Source organism: Centroberyx gerrardi, chromosome 23 (genome assembly GCF_048128805.1).
Source record: "Centroberyx gerrardi isolate f3 chromosome 23, fCenGer3.hap1.cur.20231027, whole genome shotgun sequence".
NCBI classification, from domain to species: Eukaryota; Metazoa; Chordata; class Actinopteri; order Beryciformes; family Berycidae; genus Centroberyx; species Centroberyx gerrardi.
Genome location: NC_136019.1, coordinates 20,689,931 through 20,707,915, shown reverse-complemented (window position 1 = coordinate 20,707,915; position 17,985 = coordinate 20,689,931). Strand labels below are relative to the sequence as shown.

The window sequence follows — 17,985 nt, the reverse complement described above, 5'->3', positions numbered from 1 at the left end:
GAAAAGCAGAAATGGATGTGGGAAGAAGACTTGTACATTTCTGTCAAGGTGGAAAGAAGAAGTGAGAAGTATTGGCTAATCCTGGACTCTTGTGACTATGCAGTAGATCACTTCGACTGAAATCCCACCCAATGTTCAGCTGTGCATGTCAAACTCATCCCAGTAGAAGTAGAATTGCTTTGACTCAAAAGCCTTCAGCTGAATTTTTTTTACAATAATTTGTTCATTTGCAACATTGTGGCATCCTTTTTAAAATATAAATTCTACTCACACATAGCTTGAGGAGAATAATTAGATTAGAAATTGATGAAGGCATAATCCAAATGTAATCCGCTGTAATCAAAAAATCATTATCCCTACTGCCAAAATCAAAACACAGGATGTTTTCATACTCAAATTGACTTGTAATGAGAATTTTTAAGTACTGGTTACATTATTTACATTTTAATTAAATAAATTAATGTAATTATTGTAATACCAGGAAAAAGGAAAGGAAAAAAAACCTAAAAAAAAAAAAATTCTTAAAATATTCCTAGGGACTATAGGATGTGTCTCTGGTACTCAATTTTAAGTTCATAGCTTTATGGTATTTTTTTACTTCAATGGTATATCACTATAATAATCTTATATGTATAATATATAAAGTTTATAGTGTTTCTGTGGTAGCTACAGTATAGTATAAATTTGTTATTATATTATTTGATTATTATAGTTCTTTTTCATAAGGGAAACATAAAAAAGATGTTGGGCTTTGCAAAGGTTGCATTAACTTGAAGTTAAGTTTAATCAAAGTTTATCAATGTCGCCCCTTTTTTATTATTTTATTAAAATAATCTACATTATTTATTTATTTATTAATTAATTATTATTATTATTATTAGTAGTAGTAGCAGTAGTAGTAGTAGTAGCAGTAGGCTACTAGCAGTAATAGTATTAGTAGCAGTAGTAGCAGTAGTGGTAGGGGAGGGCGGGGCAAGTTGTCACATGGGTAAGTTGTCTCAGTGGCTTTATTTCTGAAACTAGATATTTTACAGCCAAAAGTCCAATTACAAAATGTTTTACTTTCTTAATAAGAGGTTACCTATGTTGAATACAACAGTCTAAGTCAAAACACTATAACATAAAAGCAATTTGTATACCTTAAAGTAAATAATGAAAAAATTTCTTCTACTAATTTTGTTCTTATAAAGGAATCAAAGTGATTATGTGTCACATTGTGACACATAAAAGCAAGGGTCAGCTATAGCCTGATAATACATTTGAATGGTTTAGTGAAGCTTTGTGCTCAGGGGCATGTTGTCATATCTATTCAATCCTTTTTTCTTTTTTTTTTAATAAGAAATAGCTTTACATTCATTCTTTTCTGAATAAATTATTTTGGTACTTGCACCCACAAACCTTTGGCTTGTGTAGCAAGTGGCCCCTCTGCTGCACCAGACTCACATACAGTCACAGAGGCAGATTACTATTATTACTGTTTTCTTTAAGTGACTAAGACACCATTTTACATAATAAAACATCACATTAAATGTGTATGTATTACATGTACATTACTATATCATACTGTTAGAAATTGTAGCAGAATTTATGTTTTGGGTGTGATAACAACACCCAAAACTGTGTGACAACATGTCCTGACAGGTTGTCACAAGTTGTCAAGTGATATTTCATCAGTAATAACTTTTTCTTCCAGTAAATTCAAAATGTAAAAATGACATTTTTTAGAGGAGACCTTAATCTCACTAGAAAAATATATATCATATCTCAGTAGTAAAGCACTACTGAGAAATACATCAATGAGTAAAAAGTGTGACAACATGCCCTGCTCTCCCCTAGTAGTAGTAGTAGTAGTAGTAGCAGTATCAGTAGTAGTAGTAGTAGCAGCAGTAGCAGTAAGCTAGTAGTAGTAATAGTATTAGTATTAGTAGTAGTAGTAGTAGTAGTAGCAATAACAGTAGCAGTAATAGTAGTAACAGTAAGTGCAGTGGTAGCAGCAGTTGTAGTAGTAGTAGTAGTAGTAGTAAAAGCAGTAGCAGTAATAGCAGTGGTAGCAGTAGTCTAGTAGCAGTATTGGTATTATAAACACAGTAACTCAGCAGGTCCAAAGGGAGTGGGTGTGGCCTCTAGAGGAGGAGTGTACTGAAGTTCTGCAGTTTAATTATCATAGGCGACATTCCTCTTGGCCAGATCATAAGTAGAAGTAAACACAGGCTACACGCTGTCTTCAACCTGCCTTAAACTCTAAGGAGCCTACAGTCAGCCTCATGTCATGACTGGGAACACAATGTGAGAACAGCGGACTACGATATGGACTTCTAGCAATTTGAGAACATGGGAGTTGCCTGCATCAGTACAATGTGGCCTGTTTGTCCCACTATTATCCTATTGTGGATGTGGATCTGGTTAGTCGGCTGCATTGTGCAATCTCCAGCAGAGGAGGGTGAGTGTTCAGGGTGTTTCACATTGAGAATACGTTTCTAACAAGTGTTAGATGTAAAAAAAAAACAACAACAACAACAAAATAAAACAAGTTGCCTTGCATATTCTTATATTAAAATTTTATGGCTGTGAGCTGTTCATGTGATGGCAATATCAGATGTTTATACTGTCAACACTGTGGCAGTTTACAGTGGTTTCCAAAGTGCAGTCCGTTTTTCCAAGAAGTTACACATGAAAGGAAAAAGTCCAATATGACTCAAGAGAAAAACAGTGTTGACTTTCTCAACTCTTTCCTCCGTACAGTGGAGCTTTTCCATTCTGTCAAACAGACCATGAAATGGACATCTGAACCACGGAGAGATGTAAGTGGGGTCGCAGAACCAGTGTGTGATGATGAGAAGTCTTTATTTGATTATAACACTTGTGGCATCTGATAGTGTAATAACTGCCAGATAATGTAATAACTTGTCAAAATGTAATAGAAAGCCCCCCTAAATGTGTCCAAAATGTATTAAAACCTGTTAATGTAATAAATTGCTAGATAATGTACTGTAATAACATCTTCAGACTGATAGTATTATAATTTGTAATATATATATATATATATATATATAATTTTTTCCACAGATCTTATTACATTAACAGCTTTTATAACATTTTCAACCCATTTAGAGGAACATTTTACTACAATATGAACAATTATAGGGTTCGACCAATATGCATTTTTGAAGGCTAATGCCGATATTTCTGTATTGAAGCTGCTGATTTTGTGCTGATATTCAGTATCTTTAAATTTGCCCATTTTTATACCCAGGAAATTCCAAGTATTCAGTGTTTGCCCCAGAATTGTATTCTTGTCAGGGTGGAAAAGCCTCTGAAACAGCATTTCAAAAAAGATTGAAATTTGAAATTTGAAACAGCATCATGGGACACTAAAATTCTCCACTGAAACCCAGACTGATGAAATTATTTTAGGGTTAGCAGCTCTTCAAGGCAGAGTGACCCACCACACCTATTCAATGGGAGAGAAACTCTTGGATACATTACTGATTAATTTACAAAAACAGTATTGAACAATTCAATGAATAATAAAAAATGAAAATAAAATCAGGTTTTCCAGACTGTTTTTCTGTAGCTGTGGTCAGGGAGGAACCTCCATCATATCAGAGGTGGACGACACAGACTGGCTAATATTTAACATTTAAGCCCAATATCGGCCCAATATATCAGTCTAACTCATATATTGGTCTAAACCTAATTGTTATTATGCAGAAGTTCTTGCTTTATCAGTTGCTGCAAGGCTTGACAAAAATACGCTCTTATCTTCCATGGGGTTGCTCTTGTGTTGGAGGCTGTTTTCTATCCTGCAGCTTTTTAGTGATGTGTTTCTGCATTTTTTTCTCTCACCACAGTGGACTGAAGTTAATATGATCATGGGTTCTGAGACTGCAGTACCCGTCTACCAGGCTTGTACAGACAGCAGCAGACGCAGAACTCTTCTAAGCCAGTGGTTCGAGCGTAAAGGCGCCCACCACCTACTGCTGGACATTGTATTTACCCAGGAAGAGGAGCCGTCCAGTCTGCCAATACCACTACAGGTTCACCTGTTAAACTCAGACACGCCACTCACCAGGTTTCGAAATGGTTTGGACGTTCTTGAACTACAAACCTCCATGCCTTTCCCTGTTACAGTCAGGCCAGACCAAACATCCAGCTATCTGAACCGCAGTCTGGGTCTACACCTGGGCTCAATCATTCAGAGGGGCTTCCATCTTGGTTTGTCCTACTCAGGGACTTGTGTGCTGGTAGCCTCTATCAGACTGTACTATAGGAGGTGCCCCGATTTTGTGGGTGACCTGGCCAGATTCGAGGGGGCCGCGGCCGGGTCGGGGCCCCAGACCGGCTCCTGTGTGCAGGGGGCTGTGGAGGTTTCTCAGCCTGTTAGGGACTGCCATGTGGACGGAGTATGGGGTCCACTGCAGGGTGCGTGTATCTGCGGACCTGGGCATCAAAGTGTGGATGGTACCTGTCAAGGTATGGAAATGAGATGATTTTTCACTTATTTCATATTTTTCATACATTTCATACGTCTGATTTGCAGTGTCGGCAGTGTGCGCGTCATCACATATTCCGTAGATATGGTAGCTCCATCTAGAGTCCTTATAAACTGAACAGCTAGTCATACACATATGCAAATCTCCACATTCTGTACATATATTATCTACATGTGTAAACTGAATATTTGATAAGGGGAATAGTTTTTACAGCACACGTCTGCACACCTAGAAACTTTCTGTACATAATGGTTGGTCTTCTGTAGGCCTGCTAATATGTGGGGTGCCAAATGTGACAAAAAATATATATATTTTCAGGTGCGATTTTTGCATTATTTGAGCTAAATATCAGAAATTATCTCACATTTAAGCCAAAATTCATTCATTTTCTCAGCTTTATTAGTTTTCTCAATTTACTTAAATATGATGCTGTTATAGCAAAATAGAATATTTGCTAAATGTCCGTAGTAAATGTAGACATTTTTTTCACACATTTGTTAAATGTGTGAAAAACAAACATTAGAATATTTCCATATGTTTAATAAATGTCGAAATGGTTCAGACATTCTATGGTTCACATATTCTATTTTGCTATAATATATTTAACATTTAAGTATCATATTTAAGATCATTAAAGTTTCATCTTATGAAATTTTGTGGAATGAGCTTGATGTAATAAATGCAAATAATATGCTGTGAAAAGTGAGATAAATATGTTTCCCCACCTGTAAAGGATTACATGGAGGGGACATGACTACAAACGGACAGTAGTTTGACATTGAAATAACGCAGTGGAAAGTAATGCTTTACAGTACCGCACCCTGGTGCATGTGAATTCCTGTCTGCATCTTGCCATTTATAGTATTGCACACTATGATTACACCTACGTGCCCAGAGCATCTACTGCTTTTGTTTTAGCTAGCTTGTTCTTTGTTTTAACAAATCTCTCCCTAAGGATTTTTCAGTTTCTGGTGCTTTTGGTAGGATTAACCCTAACCCTAAACGTAACCCTAACTTTAACTACAGTTGTTTTAGTTGTCTAAACATAACCCTAACCTTAACTACAGTTGTTTTAGTTGTTTAAACATAACCCTAACCTTAACTACAGTTGTTTTAGTTGTCTAAACATAACCCTAACCTTAACTACAGTTGTTTTAGTTGTCTAAACATAACCCTAACCTTAACTACAGTTGTTTTAGTTGTCTAAACATAACCCTAACTTTAACTACAGTTGTTTTAGTTGTCTAAACATAACCCTAACTTTAACTACAGTTGTTTTAGTTGTCTAAACATAACCCTAACTTTAACTACAGTTGTTTTAGTTGTCTAAACATAACCCTAACCTTAACTACAGTTGTTTTAGTTGTCTAAACATAACCCTAACTTTAACTACAGTTGTTTTAGTTGTCTAAACATAACCCTAACTTTAACTACAGTTGTTTTAGTTGTCTAAACATAACCCTAACCTTAACTGAAGTTGTTTTACTTGCCTAGCTTTAAACGTTAGCTTGCCTTGACGAACAATGAAAATTGTTCCAATTGGTGCTGTTGTCACTTAATCCTTTTGTGGTGGAGGAACGTAATCTTCACATTATTTGTATAAACAACATGTAATCTGGATTTCAGAGATCATGCTTATTTCACAAGACTATCACTGAGAAGATTGCCAGCCTCTAGCCTCCTCTACACTGCATTGTACATTGTGTGCTACCTGGTCAGATTTGGCGTGAAATCTGATGGATTGCTTTATGGCACAAAACAGGAACTGTTTTTCTTTGGCAGTAATCCACAACTTTATTCCAGTTCCACTATTTTACATAGTTTTAACTTGGCGTTACCTTACCTGGTCTGAATTTGTATTGACTGTTACCCAGGCATTTATTGGTCCTTATCCTTATTTTGCTTCTTCAAAACAAATGGAGAGGGAGGGGTGGCAGGAAGCAACAGGATTTATGGGAAATGTGATCTCAATTTTGACAAACACTAGCACTAACAACACTGGTGTGAGATAGAAGCTATCAGTCGTCTCCACCATGGTCTCATTTGTTTACAGTAATTAAACCAAGGTATCACAATTTTCCCAGCCTGTAGGACGGGCTACTACAAACCAGCCAATGAGAGTGGAGGATGCCAGCTGTGCCCACCCAATAGCAGGACAGACAGGGAGGGATCGGAGAGGTGTGACTGTCTACAGGAGTACGACCGCCTGCCCACTGAACCTTATAACCTGGGCTGCACCAGTAAGAAACACTGACTGGGTTTACTGGAAATAATCAATCATGTGTCATCTTATATGTGATTATTAGGGTTAGACCAATATATGTGGTTCATATTGGCCTTTCATTAAAAATCATGTGGTCCAGTCAGTGTCATCCAACTCTGATATGATGCAGTTTGATTGCATACAGTATTTATTGTAGAATTGATCAACACTGGTTGTCTATGGGAAGACTTTAACCTGAATTGAACTAATGAGACATTTTGATTTGATTCCACACAAAATTTTATAGGCATGAATCTGCGCATTTAATGTGTACATTATTGTTGTCATTATAAATATTGTTATGGGTTTCAATAGAGAGTTTAAGTGTCACATGGTCTAAATGCTGTTTCAGAGGCTTTTCCACCTGCCACTGAATACTTGCAATTTTTTAGGAATTAAAGATATTGAATATAGGTTAAAAAAAACCCAAAAAACCCAACAGAAATATCAGCCTTCAAAACCCCATATTGGTTGAACCCTGATGATTAGTCAAGTTAATGGAATGTAGTTCATTGGTGAGTTTTCTATTTTGTAGAACTATAGTTTATCTGGAATGCCAGACTGCCAACCCCAAAATGAGTTTGCAGTCTATGACTATGCTGAATTATATCTTCATCACTGTAAGCTTTTCGAGGCTGATATTGATACCAATATTTCTTATTTGGTACTGAAGCTGCCAATAACTGATATTTTTGTGTTATTCAATTTAATATCTTTAAACGTGGCCATATTTATGCCCAAAAAATACAAAATTATATTGGTTTATGAAGGCCAATACCAATATTTTTGCATTGAAGCTGATAAAAGCATTTATTCTGTGCCAATATTCAGTATTTTCAAAATTTTCAAAATGTCAAATGTCTGAATTTTATTCTTCAGGATGGAAAAGCCTATGAAACAGAATTTAGACCAGCATGGACACTAAAACTCTCTAATGATATTCTTTTAGGGGGTTAGCATCGCTTTAAGGCAGGGTGAGACAGGTTTCATGTCATGTTTTGCAGACTGTTTTTCTGTAGCTGAGGTCAGGGAGGAACCTCCATCATATCAGTGGACGCCGCTATCTGATATTTCATAAAAGGCCAATATCAGCCTCATATATCAGTTTAACCCTACTCACTGCCTCCATGTCCCGTCCTCCACAGAGCCGCCCTCTGCCCCCGTGAACGCATCAGCCCATCGGCATAATGACTCCATGCTGATCCTCCTTTGGGATCCTCCTCATGACCGGGGAGGCAGAGAGGAGGTGATGTACAGCATCCAGTGTTTGGAGCATGGAGGAGAGGCTGGCGCTCCATGGAAGGCATGTGGGGGGGATGTGGTTTTTCTGCCGGCCTCAGCAGGACTGACCAACACAACGGTCAGCATCGCAGGACTAAACCCACACTATGACCACCGACTCTCTATCCAGGCCTGGAATGATATATCCGTCCACCAGAGGGCGTCAACTGCATCTGCCACCGTAACCATCCATAGATGTAAGTAAGTCTGACTGGATGATTTCAACACATTAGTTAGACCAGCCTGGTCTTAAAATGCAAATAAATGCTCTGTACACAAAATTTACATTTACATTCAACTAAAATATATCAGGTTCATATATCAGCTGTTTTTCTTGTTTAAACATGACCAAAACATTAATCTAACCTTAACGAAATTGTTTTAGTTGCCTAAACCAGTGGTTCTCAACGTGGGGTCCGGGGACCACCAGGGGTTCTCTAACACAATTAGAGAATGTAGAACAATGACTATTTTGATCATAGTTTCTCTGTTATCTCTCTACAATACAGGTGGAATTCTGCACAAAATCATATCTAACAATAAAAATGTTGTCAGATTTGGGTTCAAGAGACAAAATTTCATCAAATAGGGGTCCGTGGCTCTAATGTGGACTAAATTAGGGGTCCTTGATATGAAAGAGGTTGAGAATCAGAGGCCTTATCAGTTAACCATAACCTTAACCAAAGTTGTTTTACTTGCCTCAACTTATCTTATTGGAAGAAGCAAAAGAACCGGATGACGTCTCATTGCGAAAACCTGGCTGCGTTCACGTGTTTAACTTGTTGGAATGCCCACGTTGAAAATACTTTTTAGCCATGAATTTGAAATCAAACTCAATCAAATTCAAATCAAATGGACTTGCTAAACTGATAGCTAGCTAGCTTACTGCTAGCTTACTGAACGTTTTTTCCCAGTGGGCAGTTTGTATTTATGGTAAATGCAACATGACGTGAAAGCGGCATTAACCGTTAGCTAATCTTTTCATGTGACAAACTAATGCCGTGTCCAATTCATGCTGTTGTCACATAATCCAATTCGTGGTACAGGAAAGTAATCTTCACAAAATTTTGAAAGACTGTTATCTCGTCATGTGGAATGAGGTTGTCCTTTGCTCTTCAAGCCACTAGCATGACCATGACTCATATCTCATTCACACTGAATGTGCTAACCACTTTTCCTCAGTTGTGTCAATTCACTAAACCCTAAATTATGGCAAAGTCCCTAAATCTTGTATGATTTCTCACCAAAACTTCCAAACCTGCTCACATAAACTGAGGAGAAAGCTTTGGGGAACATTGGTGCTGAATGCTTTTTTAGATATGGCTTCTAAATTTCTGGTGGTTTTTGCTTGATCTTTACTCTCCAATATAATGATAAAAACTACAGACAGCGCCACACCTGCCTATACCCAATAGACACCCATGCTTTTCTAAAGGAAATGGATTATCAAAATTGCTGCTAATCTGTAAGATACATGACAATGCTTGTACTGAGAATCTACTTGTGTGTATGTGTGTGTGATTTTCTGTGTCTTACAGGGAAATTTCCTGTGATAATCACCGTTGCCCCGGGCCCAAACATCTCAGACCCTGAAATAACGCCGTCTTCACAGAAACACAGCCGCTTCACCACATGGCTGACAGCTGTTGTTGCATTCGGAGGCCTTCTCCTTCTGGTGGTGATCCCCATTACTTTGTGCACTCTGCGCCGCAACTACACCAAACTCAGGTAAATGAGTTTGTTTCTTTGTTTCTTTGGTCTACTCATGGTTTCTGTTGGCGTCAGGACTGTTTCTTTGTTGTTGTGATTAGTTAGTAAAAGTTACAACTTTTATTTGTGTGGCCATTTGCAAGGATGTGGTGGAGGGAAACCCATCTAATAGAGGTTTACTTACCTTTTTTTTGACTGACATAAATCTTTATGCCCTAAATTCATAGTATACATCATGGTAAGGAGTATCAAACTGATGTGTTTTGAGGGAAAAAAGCATAAATTAAATCTGTGAGTCCTGGTGCTAAGCGCTCATTGCTGCAAAATGCTAAATGCATCATCAACATCCAATTTCATATAATATATGAAATTATTTATAAATAAATATAAATAAATATTAAATATATTTCAATATCATCCGATTTATTTTTGTTTATATTAGAGGTCATTTGCCTTATGATGATCACCAACTGGAGGTCATAGTTCACCCACCTTGTTTATTCACCACTTGATCACTGGCCATTATAAAATTATATTAGTTATGAGCCATAGTTTTGACATAAGGCGACAGAAAAAAATACTTTTTTATGGCATTTTTAAAAAAAATGTCATTGATGATTTTATTGACAATGACTTGAAAGGTATTATTTTCATACAGGTCCAACCAGGACTTAGAGCTCTTGCCGATGAACCCTGGACTTGCCTACCGGCGTCCTGAGGAGCTGGACCCTGAACCCCAGCAGGACAACAGTAAGTGTCACATTGCCAGTGTTGGGCTCGCTACTCCAAAAAGTAATAGATTACTAATTGCTCATTACTTTTTATTTCTTTACGTATCACTATGAGAGCAGTGAGGAATCAACCAGCGTTGATGTCAACAAACAGTGTTCTTGTCATCCTTTTACTGGATAAAATCAAATAAGTGGGAATACTTCCATCCAGAGAAAGTCAACTTTTCTACCATTTGTCATCAAAGTTCAAACGTGGGCTCGTCAAAAAAAAAAGTTATATGGTTCTTTATCTGGAGGCTTAAATTATAAGATGAATTGATCAACAACCTTATCAACTCCCTGTAGATATATTATGGTCAGTTTGTGCTATGGGGCAGGAAAAACCTTACTTACTGCCCCTTTAATAAAGAAATTTGACATGACACATTTGACCAAGTCCTTTTATTTCCCATGTGCTTTAGTGGTGGAAGGCGTGGTCCAGTTGCTGGAGGGGCTCAGTGACAGGCTGCTCGCCAGTCTGAGGGAGGTTCTGGTAGAGCGACACCAAGTCACCCTGGGAAAGGAGCTTGGCAAGGGTCAGTCAATGGTTCCCCATCAACAATGACCAAGGCTAGAACATGTACAGAATGTATAGAACTGTATAACTAGCTTTATAGAACATGTTTGAGTATGTAGTGATCAGTCATTTTTTAAATATTGAGCCATGAATACCAGGAAAATGTTTTTTTTTCTGATGTGGCTGTATAGCATTTTGGAATGAAACTCTTCACCTCCTCCAATACATGCAATTTATTTCATATAGTGCTTTCCAGTAAAGATTTTAATATTCATACAAATTTGGTGAATGTAAAACAGTCTTTCGTTCCTTTTTAACTTGAAGGAGAGTTTGGCTCGGTCTATGAAGGGATCTTTACGCAAGAGGAAGGGTTGGACATCAAAGTTGCTGTGAAGACCATGAGAGGTACAGTATGTATTCAATGGTAGTCCTAACTCTTTACTGTAACCCTACTGGATTTTTATTCCTCTGATTTTTCTTCCCCGTGCCTGCAGTTGGAATCCACAGCCAGGAAGACTTGCATGAGTTTTTGAGAGAAGCAGAGATCATGAAGAACTTTGATCATGATAACGTGGTCAGACTACTGGGTAAGATATCACACCTAATTCACACAGGGAATATAGGGGAGGATGGGGTAAAATGAGCCATTTTTGCATTTTGAGCTACTACGGGAAAATAAATGTGTATTTATTTCAAAGAATGCTTAATGTTGTTGGGCATCTATGTAAATTAAATCATTTTCAGTATCTAATACAGTTTCAGAAGTACAACACATTAAAAAAATTGGCCTTTTGGCACAACTTACCCCACGGTTGGGGCAAGTTGAGCTGTTACACAAGTTTTATTTTTGTCCTTTTCAGTCATTTCACTAAGGCCTCTCCAGCATGCAGTGGCAGACAATCTGTCTTTCCACTCTGTCTCTACTGAGAATCATATTCTTATGGTAACAATTTCTTTTATTTTCAAAAAGAATAACAATGCACAATGCACAACTTGGCTCAACACAACTGTCAACACAATGTGCGGTGATGAATGTGTGTTATGTCTGCATGATGAAATCACCTGACAGAGGAAAAATATATGAGAGATTCAGGGAAATGAATTACTCTTTCTAAATCTGCGATCACATGATTAATTTTGTGTATGGTTACCTACATACAAGGGTGGCTCATCTTACCCACGTGCTCAACTTACCCCGTTCTCCCCTACTGCAGCAGCAGCAGCAGCAGCCCTGTGAAAGATGTGTGTGCTGTGTGTGTTTGTCCTGCAGGGGTCACTTTGGAGAGAGAGCAGGACTCTCCTCTGCCCATTCCCCTGGTCATCCTGCCCTTCATGAAGCACGGAGACCTGCGCCGCTTCCTCATTGCTATGCGCTATGGGGATATTCCTATGGTGAGATATGTGCATTGACACATGCATACATAGACAACACAGGTGCAAGTTTTGCATTTGGCTATGGGCTTGGGACCCAAAGAAGACAGATAATCATCTTTGCACTAGCTTTTACATTGTTTGCCAGACCGCATTAAAGGAATATGACACCTTCAGCTCACTTTTTCTCAGCTGTTCATGGCAACATTAGGATGAAACGCATCCATCCTGGTCATAATCTCGACAATACACCACATAATGCTTTTTTTCCTGGATTTTCTGTGCAAATCCCAATTTACTGTCACCAAAAACCTTTGAATGAATAGTGTCGTTTTGGTGGTTTACACAGTTTTACACATCATCATCTTGCTACAGTCTTCCCCACTCGCCCACCCCTCCCCTTTCCCCCGCTCCTCATGCATTTTTCAGTATTACACAGGCGGAGAAAGGCTCAAACTGAGGGCATCATGACCCTTTGATGTGAGCAGTAAAGAACTGCACATCCCTTTTATTCAAGTCTATTTTTCCATGCATCAAATAAACTGCAGAATATACCAATATCTCCCTTCTCTCTCCCAGTTTGTGCCCCTCCAGAGTCTCCTGCGCTTCATGATTGACATTGCAGCGGGGATGGAGTATCTGAGCTCCCAGGGCTTTCTGCACAGAGACCTGGCCGCGCGCAACTGCATGTGAGTCCATCAGAGGGCGCCACTGAGAAAGAGAAACATGGACAAGGCATGGGGTGGGGGTAGGGGAGGTGGGGGAGATGCTGAAATCAAGGCCTCCTTGTCCAGATAAGACTGCGTCTCTGTCCTCGACTATTGGTATTCAACTGTGGCTCGTATCTGGGAAAGGAAGCTGCAAATGTTTCAATGAAGTAGACTGAGGGCCTTAGAGGAGACAGTGGGGGCGGTGGAGAGATCCAAGATATATCGGGACGGTGTCGAAAATGCCGTGTCAGAAACATAAGTCTGATTTTGTTCTTTGATCCGACTCAAAAGAGCCTCGCCTCAGTCAGTGCTGATTATGCAAATGCGCTCTTTTCCTCGCTAAAAATATAATCAGTCATGTGTCAGAAATCTAGAGATGATGTTCTTAAAGGAAGCATCCACCCTAAAATACTTAGGTTAGAAAACAGCTATTGGTGATGTACCTTGTTGTTTGGTGGTGTGTTTTTCTTATTCCCATGGATAACTGGTCAAACTGTATGTACAAATACACATTCAAATTTCAATAGCTCATTTTGCATATGAACTGGAGGTCACACAAAAAAATGTTTTCTCAAATATTCTAACCATAAAAGTGTAAATTGTTCTTTCTCTTCCAGCAATCACAAATATATTAATTCATGTGTTTTTCTATGTTTGCTTTACAAGTTATCGTAGGAAAACTGAATATCCACCAAATGTCCAATATCCAATATCAAGCTAACTTTATTCCAGTCACATAACCAAGGAGGTTTAACCCACAGCTGAAAGCAGTTGAAAAGCATTCTGGGAAACGTAGGAAATCACTTACTGAAGTAGAAGTAGATAAGGCAGGTTGAGGGAAAGTGTGTACACCAAAGTGTAAATTACAACACTTCATCACAAAATATGACAGATTGATGGGTTATGATACATAACAGTGTAAGAGTATCTGAAGATGGATTCTTCCTTTAACAATTCTTAAGTGAATGAAGTCAGTGAAGTCAAATTGTATGATGGTATAGAGTTTTTACAACCAAAATTACGATTTATGATTAAAAACAACAACAAAAAAACCCACAAACACAGAAGAATTTACCATTACACATTCTACATTTGTCTTCCGCAGGCTTGGGGATGACCTTAGGGTGTGTGTGGCTGACTTTGGTCTGTCCAAGAAAATCTACAGCAACAATTACTACCGACAGAAAGTGGCCATCCGTGTGCCAATCAAGTGGATGGCCATGGAGAGCCTGTCGGAGTCCATCTACACCACCAAGAGCGACGTGGTGAGTTTTGGTATCAGCGAGTTAACATGACAATCCCTGAATCTGTGAATTCGTACATGTGTCTTAACCTGTCCCTGTCCTCTCAGTGGTCCTTCGGGGTGACCATGTGGGAGATTGTGTCCAGAGGGAGGACTCCCTATCCCGGAGTCCACAACCACGAGCTGCTGGAACTGCTACTGTCCGGCTACAGGCTCAAACAGCCAGAAGACTGTGACTCGAAACTGTGAGTTCCCATACTAATTCAGCGGTTCATCGCTTGTTTTTCTTATGCATTTTGACACTGTTAGATATCAATCTGTGATGTTCCATGCATTCCAGCAGTTATGTTGTGATGTGTTGTAATTTACTGTTTTGGTGAACCTACTTCGACAACCCCCAGAGAAGGGGGTTCTCTGTGTTGTGTATGTGTATGTGGAGAGAGCGATAGCAATAACGTAGTAAGAGCAAGAGAATGAGAGTTGTTCCAGTCGAGAAAAAGCAAGAGTTGCACCCGTTAGTCAAAAGACAATGGGCCTTTCCCAATTGGTTCCCCAACCACTACCACTACCACAGTGATTGCCTCCTTTAGACAGTTCTAACTTGAATGTTATGATTAAAATTATTATTAGGGGTCCAAGCATGTAGTGCTGGAACCCTATTGTATTTGTAAGGATTCTTCTTCTTATTTTTCTCCGCTAAAAGTATGTGCAGCTCAGAAACTGTAAGTCCCAGAGCAACCACATTTGGCAGGTGGGTTCCTATGGCCCCCCACTACTCAGGCAAGGTCATTCACCCATGTCGACCAGATGGTGGCGCTATAACAAGAAGTCACACTAAAAAGGCCATAACTCCCACACCTTAGGTCCAACTGACACGAAACTTAATACATTGGCAGATCTGTTGCGTAAGGATAGTGAACCATGTCTGCAAATTTTCATTAAAATCGATAAATAGGGGGCGCAACAAATGTCAAAACAATGGCATGGTGTTGTGAATTCCCTACACTCTTAGAAGAAATGGTTCCATAAAGAACCTTTGCGGGTTCTATGACTTGATACATATTTGGAACCCTCTAAGGTTCTATATAGATACTGTATACTGTGCTAGCATGCCTTGCCAACTGCTAGCATATGTGCACACCAAGCCAGCATGTATGCTAGCAGTTAGGGCCCCAGAGAGAGAGACGTCTACTGCACATTGTCTAATATTCTTTCTGAGGCTTTCAATATGGTTTGGACTATCACCTATAACCAATGACTTGTCCCTTTGTTTTGTTTCCCCACTGTGGCACGCACCAAAGTGGAAGTTGGCAGAGCGGTAAAGCTCAGGTCTTTGGACCACAAGGTTGTGAGTTTAAGTCCCTGATGAACTGTGACCATTTCAAAGTTTGATAAAAAGTACATCAACACTAAATCACACAGTGCAGAAAACTCAAAGCAGGTGTTTGACAACATCACTGATTAGGGTGTGGCCAGACCTGCCAACCCATAGAGAGCAATGCAGCAGCAATTTTCTGGCCCATGTGACTTACTATTGTTTTATTTGTTAATGGAGAGCACTACAATGTTCTATAAAGTGATTAGCACTGTCAGTCTGTCAATCATAGGTTGCAGTATCACACTACTTCTCCCTTTAGTTAGTTTCTCCTTACTAAACATAACAGTCCTTTGGCTCAGTAGGTAAAGCATCAGCCTTTTATGTGGAAGGTTGTGGGTTCAAATCCAGACTTGTCCTTTCCTTAGTCATCAAGGACAAATAATAGAAAGTTTGGCTGTTGTGAACAACTCCAGCAATGTGGTTGCAATGAAATTATGAACTTGACAGAAGTCACAAGCCAACACAAAAGCCAGTGTTAGACTGCATCTTTGATCTTCACAACATGTCAGTTTTTGTGTGTGTCTTTCTACCTTCTGTAATGTTTTGTCTATCTGTCTGTCTTATCAAATTGTGCTTGGACCCCTCAATCGCCGCTTGCGGCTATATTTTGAATTTATATTGGGTAAGAACTCGGCTTCCCAGTTCATTGCCCTCATACTGCTGTTTGACAACTTGAGCAGTGTTAGTTCATAATTTGCTCCTGGTTTCTCCCCAAATATTTATTGGCAAACTGCAGCGCTGCCTCTGTGGCTTTCAGTAATTGAATCGATGTGAGGCTTTTTGGTGCAGCAAGCTCTGAGAATCTGAGAACAGTGTAATAACTTGTCAAAATTAAATTAAATGTCCTTGTAAATGTGTAAAAATGTGATATTGTAATAATTGTTTCCCTGATAATAGATTATTACATTAACTAGCAATTTTCACCACTTACCCCCTTCTTCTCATTCATTTCTCCTTTCTTCTATATATTTTTATTTTTTATTGGAAACATTTGTTTATTTGTTTTCATTATAGATTTACTTTTATATATAACTGCACATACTAATGCCTTTTTACTTTCATAAGGGTTCCACTATATTATACTGTATTGACATTTTTACATGTTTTTATACATACCTATATTTTCTACACATATATAGCAAATATTTTTAGACATAGCTATAATTATATATATGCTTATATTTAATGATATTATATATATACTGCATATTTTTGCACATTCTCCCTCTACCTAAGTGTTGAAATTGTCGACAGCATACGTTCACATAATTCCACAATTGTTTATTCTATTTTATTGCTGTTTTTTTTTATTGTTTTATTATTTTATTATTCTCACTGTTTATATTATAATACCTTATATTCTGCTGCAACTTAATTTCATGAAAGTGTCAACTAATCTTATCTTTTTCTACCTCTCCCCACAATGTCCCACCTTTGTCTATGTCTACCTCCCTCTTGTCCCCAAACCTCAGCTATGGAATAATGCGGAGCTGCTGGGATAAGGAGCCGTCCTGCAGGCCTGGCTTCAGGGAACTGGGCGACAGACTGAAAGGTTTTCTGTTGGAGCTGCCGGTGCTGGAGGCGAGCCAGGAGGCCCACTACATCAACCAGGGCCTGGAGGTTGCTGCTGCCACCGCCGCTGCCTCCTATTATGACCCACACACAGAGCATGAGGGTGCGGTGGGGAATGTCTACCTACCCGCTCCTGTGGGTGCTGCTGCCGCACCCATAGACAAGAGGGATGTGGAGGAGGAGGAGGAGGAGGAAGAGGGAGGCTACCTCCTGTGTATTACAAGTGGCTCGGCGGTTCAGGGGGATGATAAATGCTGAAAAGGACAGTGTTTTTCTGAGTTTTATAATGTGCAATGCTGTATTAAAGTGGAGTCTTGAATTGTGTGCATGTGTGTGTGAGTGAGAGAGAGAGTTCCCATAAAATCATCATGAGATCCACATATTACTTTTTTGTAGGGTTAGACAAGCACTGGATGTGAGATGAAGACAATATTTTTTTTTACTTTTGTTGTGTTAAAGTGTTATTCATTCACTTACCCCTCCCACATTTTCCCAGCTGGTCTGGGAACAGCTCACTTTTCTTCCCTCTTGGCTACCCCAGCATCCTGTTGTCCCTTAGCAAATAACACATGTAATAATAAATTGATGTACACCCACTGTATGCACTGCTGTATTTAACTTGCTGTTGCTAAATAAACTACAAGTCCCAGCATCGCACTCATTCTAGATTTGTCCGT

General features: G+C 39.0%; 1 protein-coding gene across 1 annotated transcript; it reads left to right on the top strand.

The window, feature by feature from the left end:
* Nucleotides 1-2,190: 2,190 nt before the first annotated feature.
* On the top strand, nucleotides 2,191-17,958 carry LOC139932363 (tyrosine-protein kinase receptor TYRO3). The gene is made up of 15 exons (XM_071926112.2): nucleotides 2,191-2,440; nucleotides 2,743-2,801; nucleotides 3,852-4,473; nucleotides 6,578-6,733; nucleotides 7,902-8,234; nucleotides 9,576-9,765; nucleotides 10,406-10,497; nucleotides 10,940-11,053; nucleotides 11,359-11,439; nucleotides 11,529-11,621; nucleotides 12,305-12,426; nucleotides 12,985-13,094; nucleotides 14,221-14,380; nucleotides 14,467-14,603; nucleotides 17,209-17,958. The coding sequence occupies exons 1-15, from the start codon at nucleotides 2,332-2,334 to the stop codon at nucleotides 17,564-17,566; spliced, it is 2,736 nt and encodes a 911-aa protein (XP_071782213.2). The 5' UTR covers nucleotides 2,191-2,331; the 3' UTR covers nucleotides 17,567-17,958.
* The last annotated feature ends 27 nt before the right edge of the window (nucleotides 17,959-17,985 follow it).

What these genes read in the sequence shown, in the direction of transcription:
- LOC139932363 (XM_071926112.2), top strand. Translation starts at nt 2,332, where the DNA reads ATGGGAGTTGCCTGCATCAGTACAATGTGGCCTGTTTGTCCCACTATT. An exon ending in TGTGGATGGTACCTGTCAAG is followed by an intron (nt 4,474 to 6,577) that starts GTATGGAAATGA and finishes CAATTTTCCCAG; the next exon opens with CCTGTAGGACGGGCTACTAC. An exon ending in GGGAAAGGAGCTTGGCAAGG is followed by an intron (nt 11,054 to 11,358) that starts GTCAGTCAATGG and finishes TTTAACTTGAAG; the next exon opens with GAGAGTTTGGCTCGGTCTAT.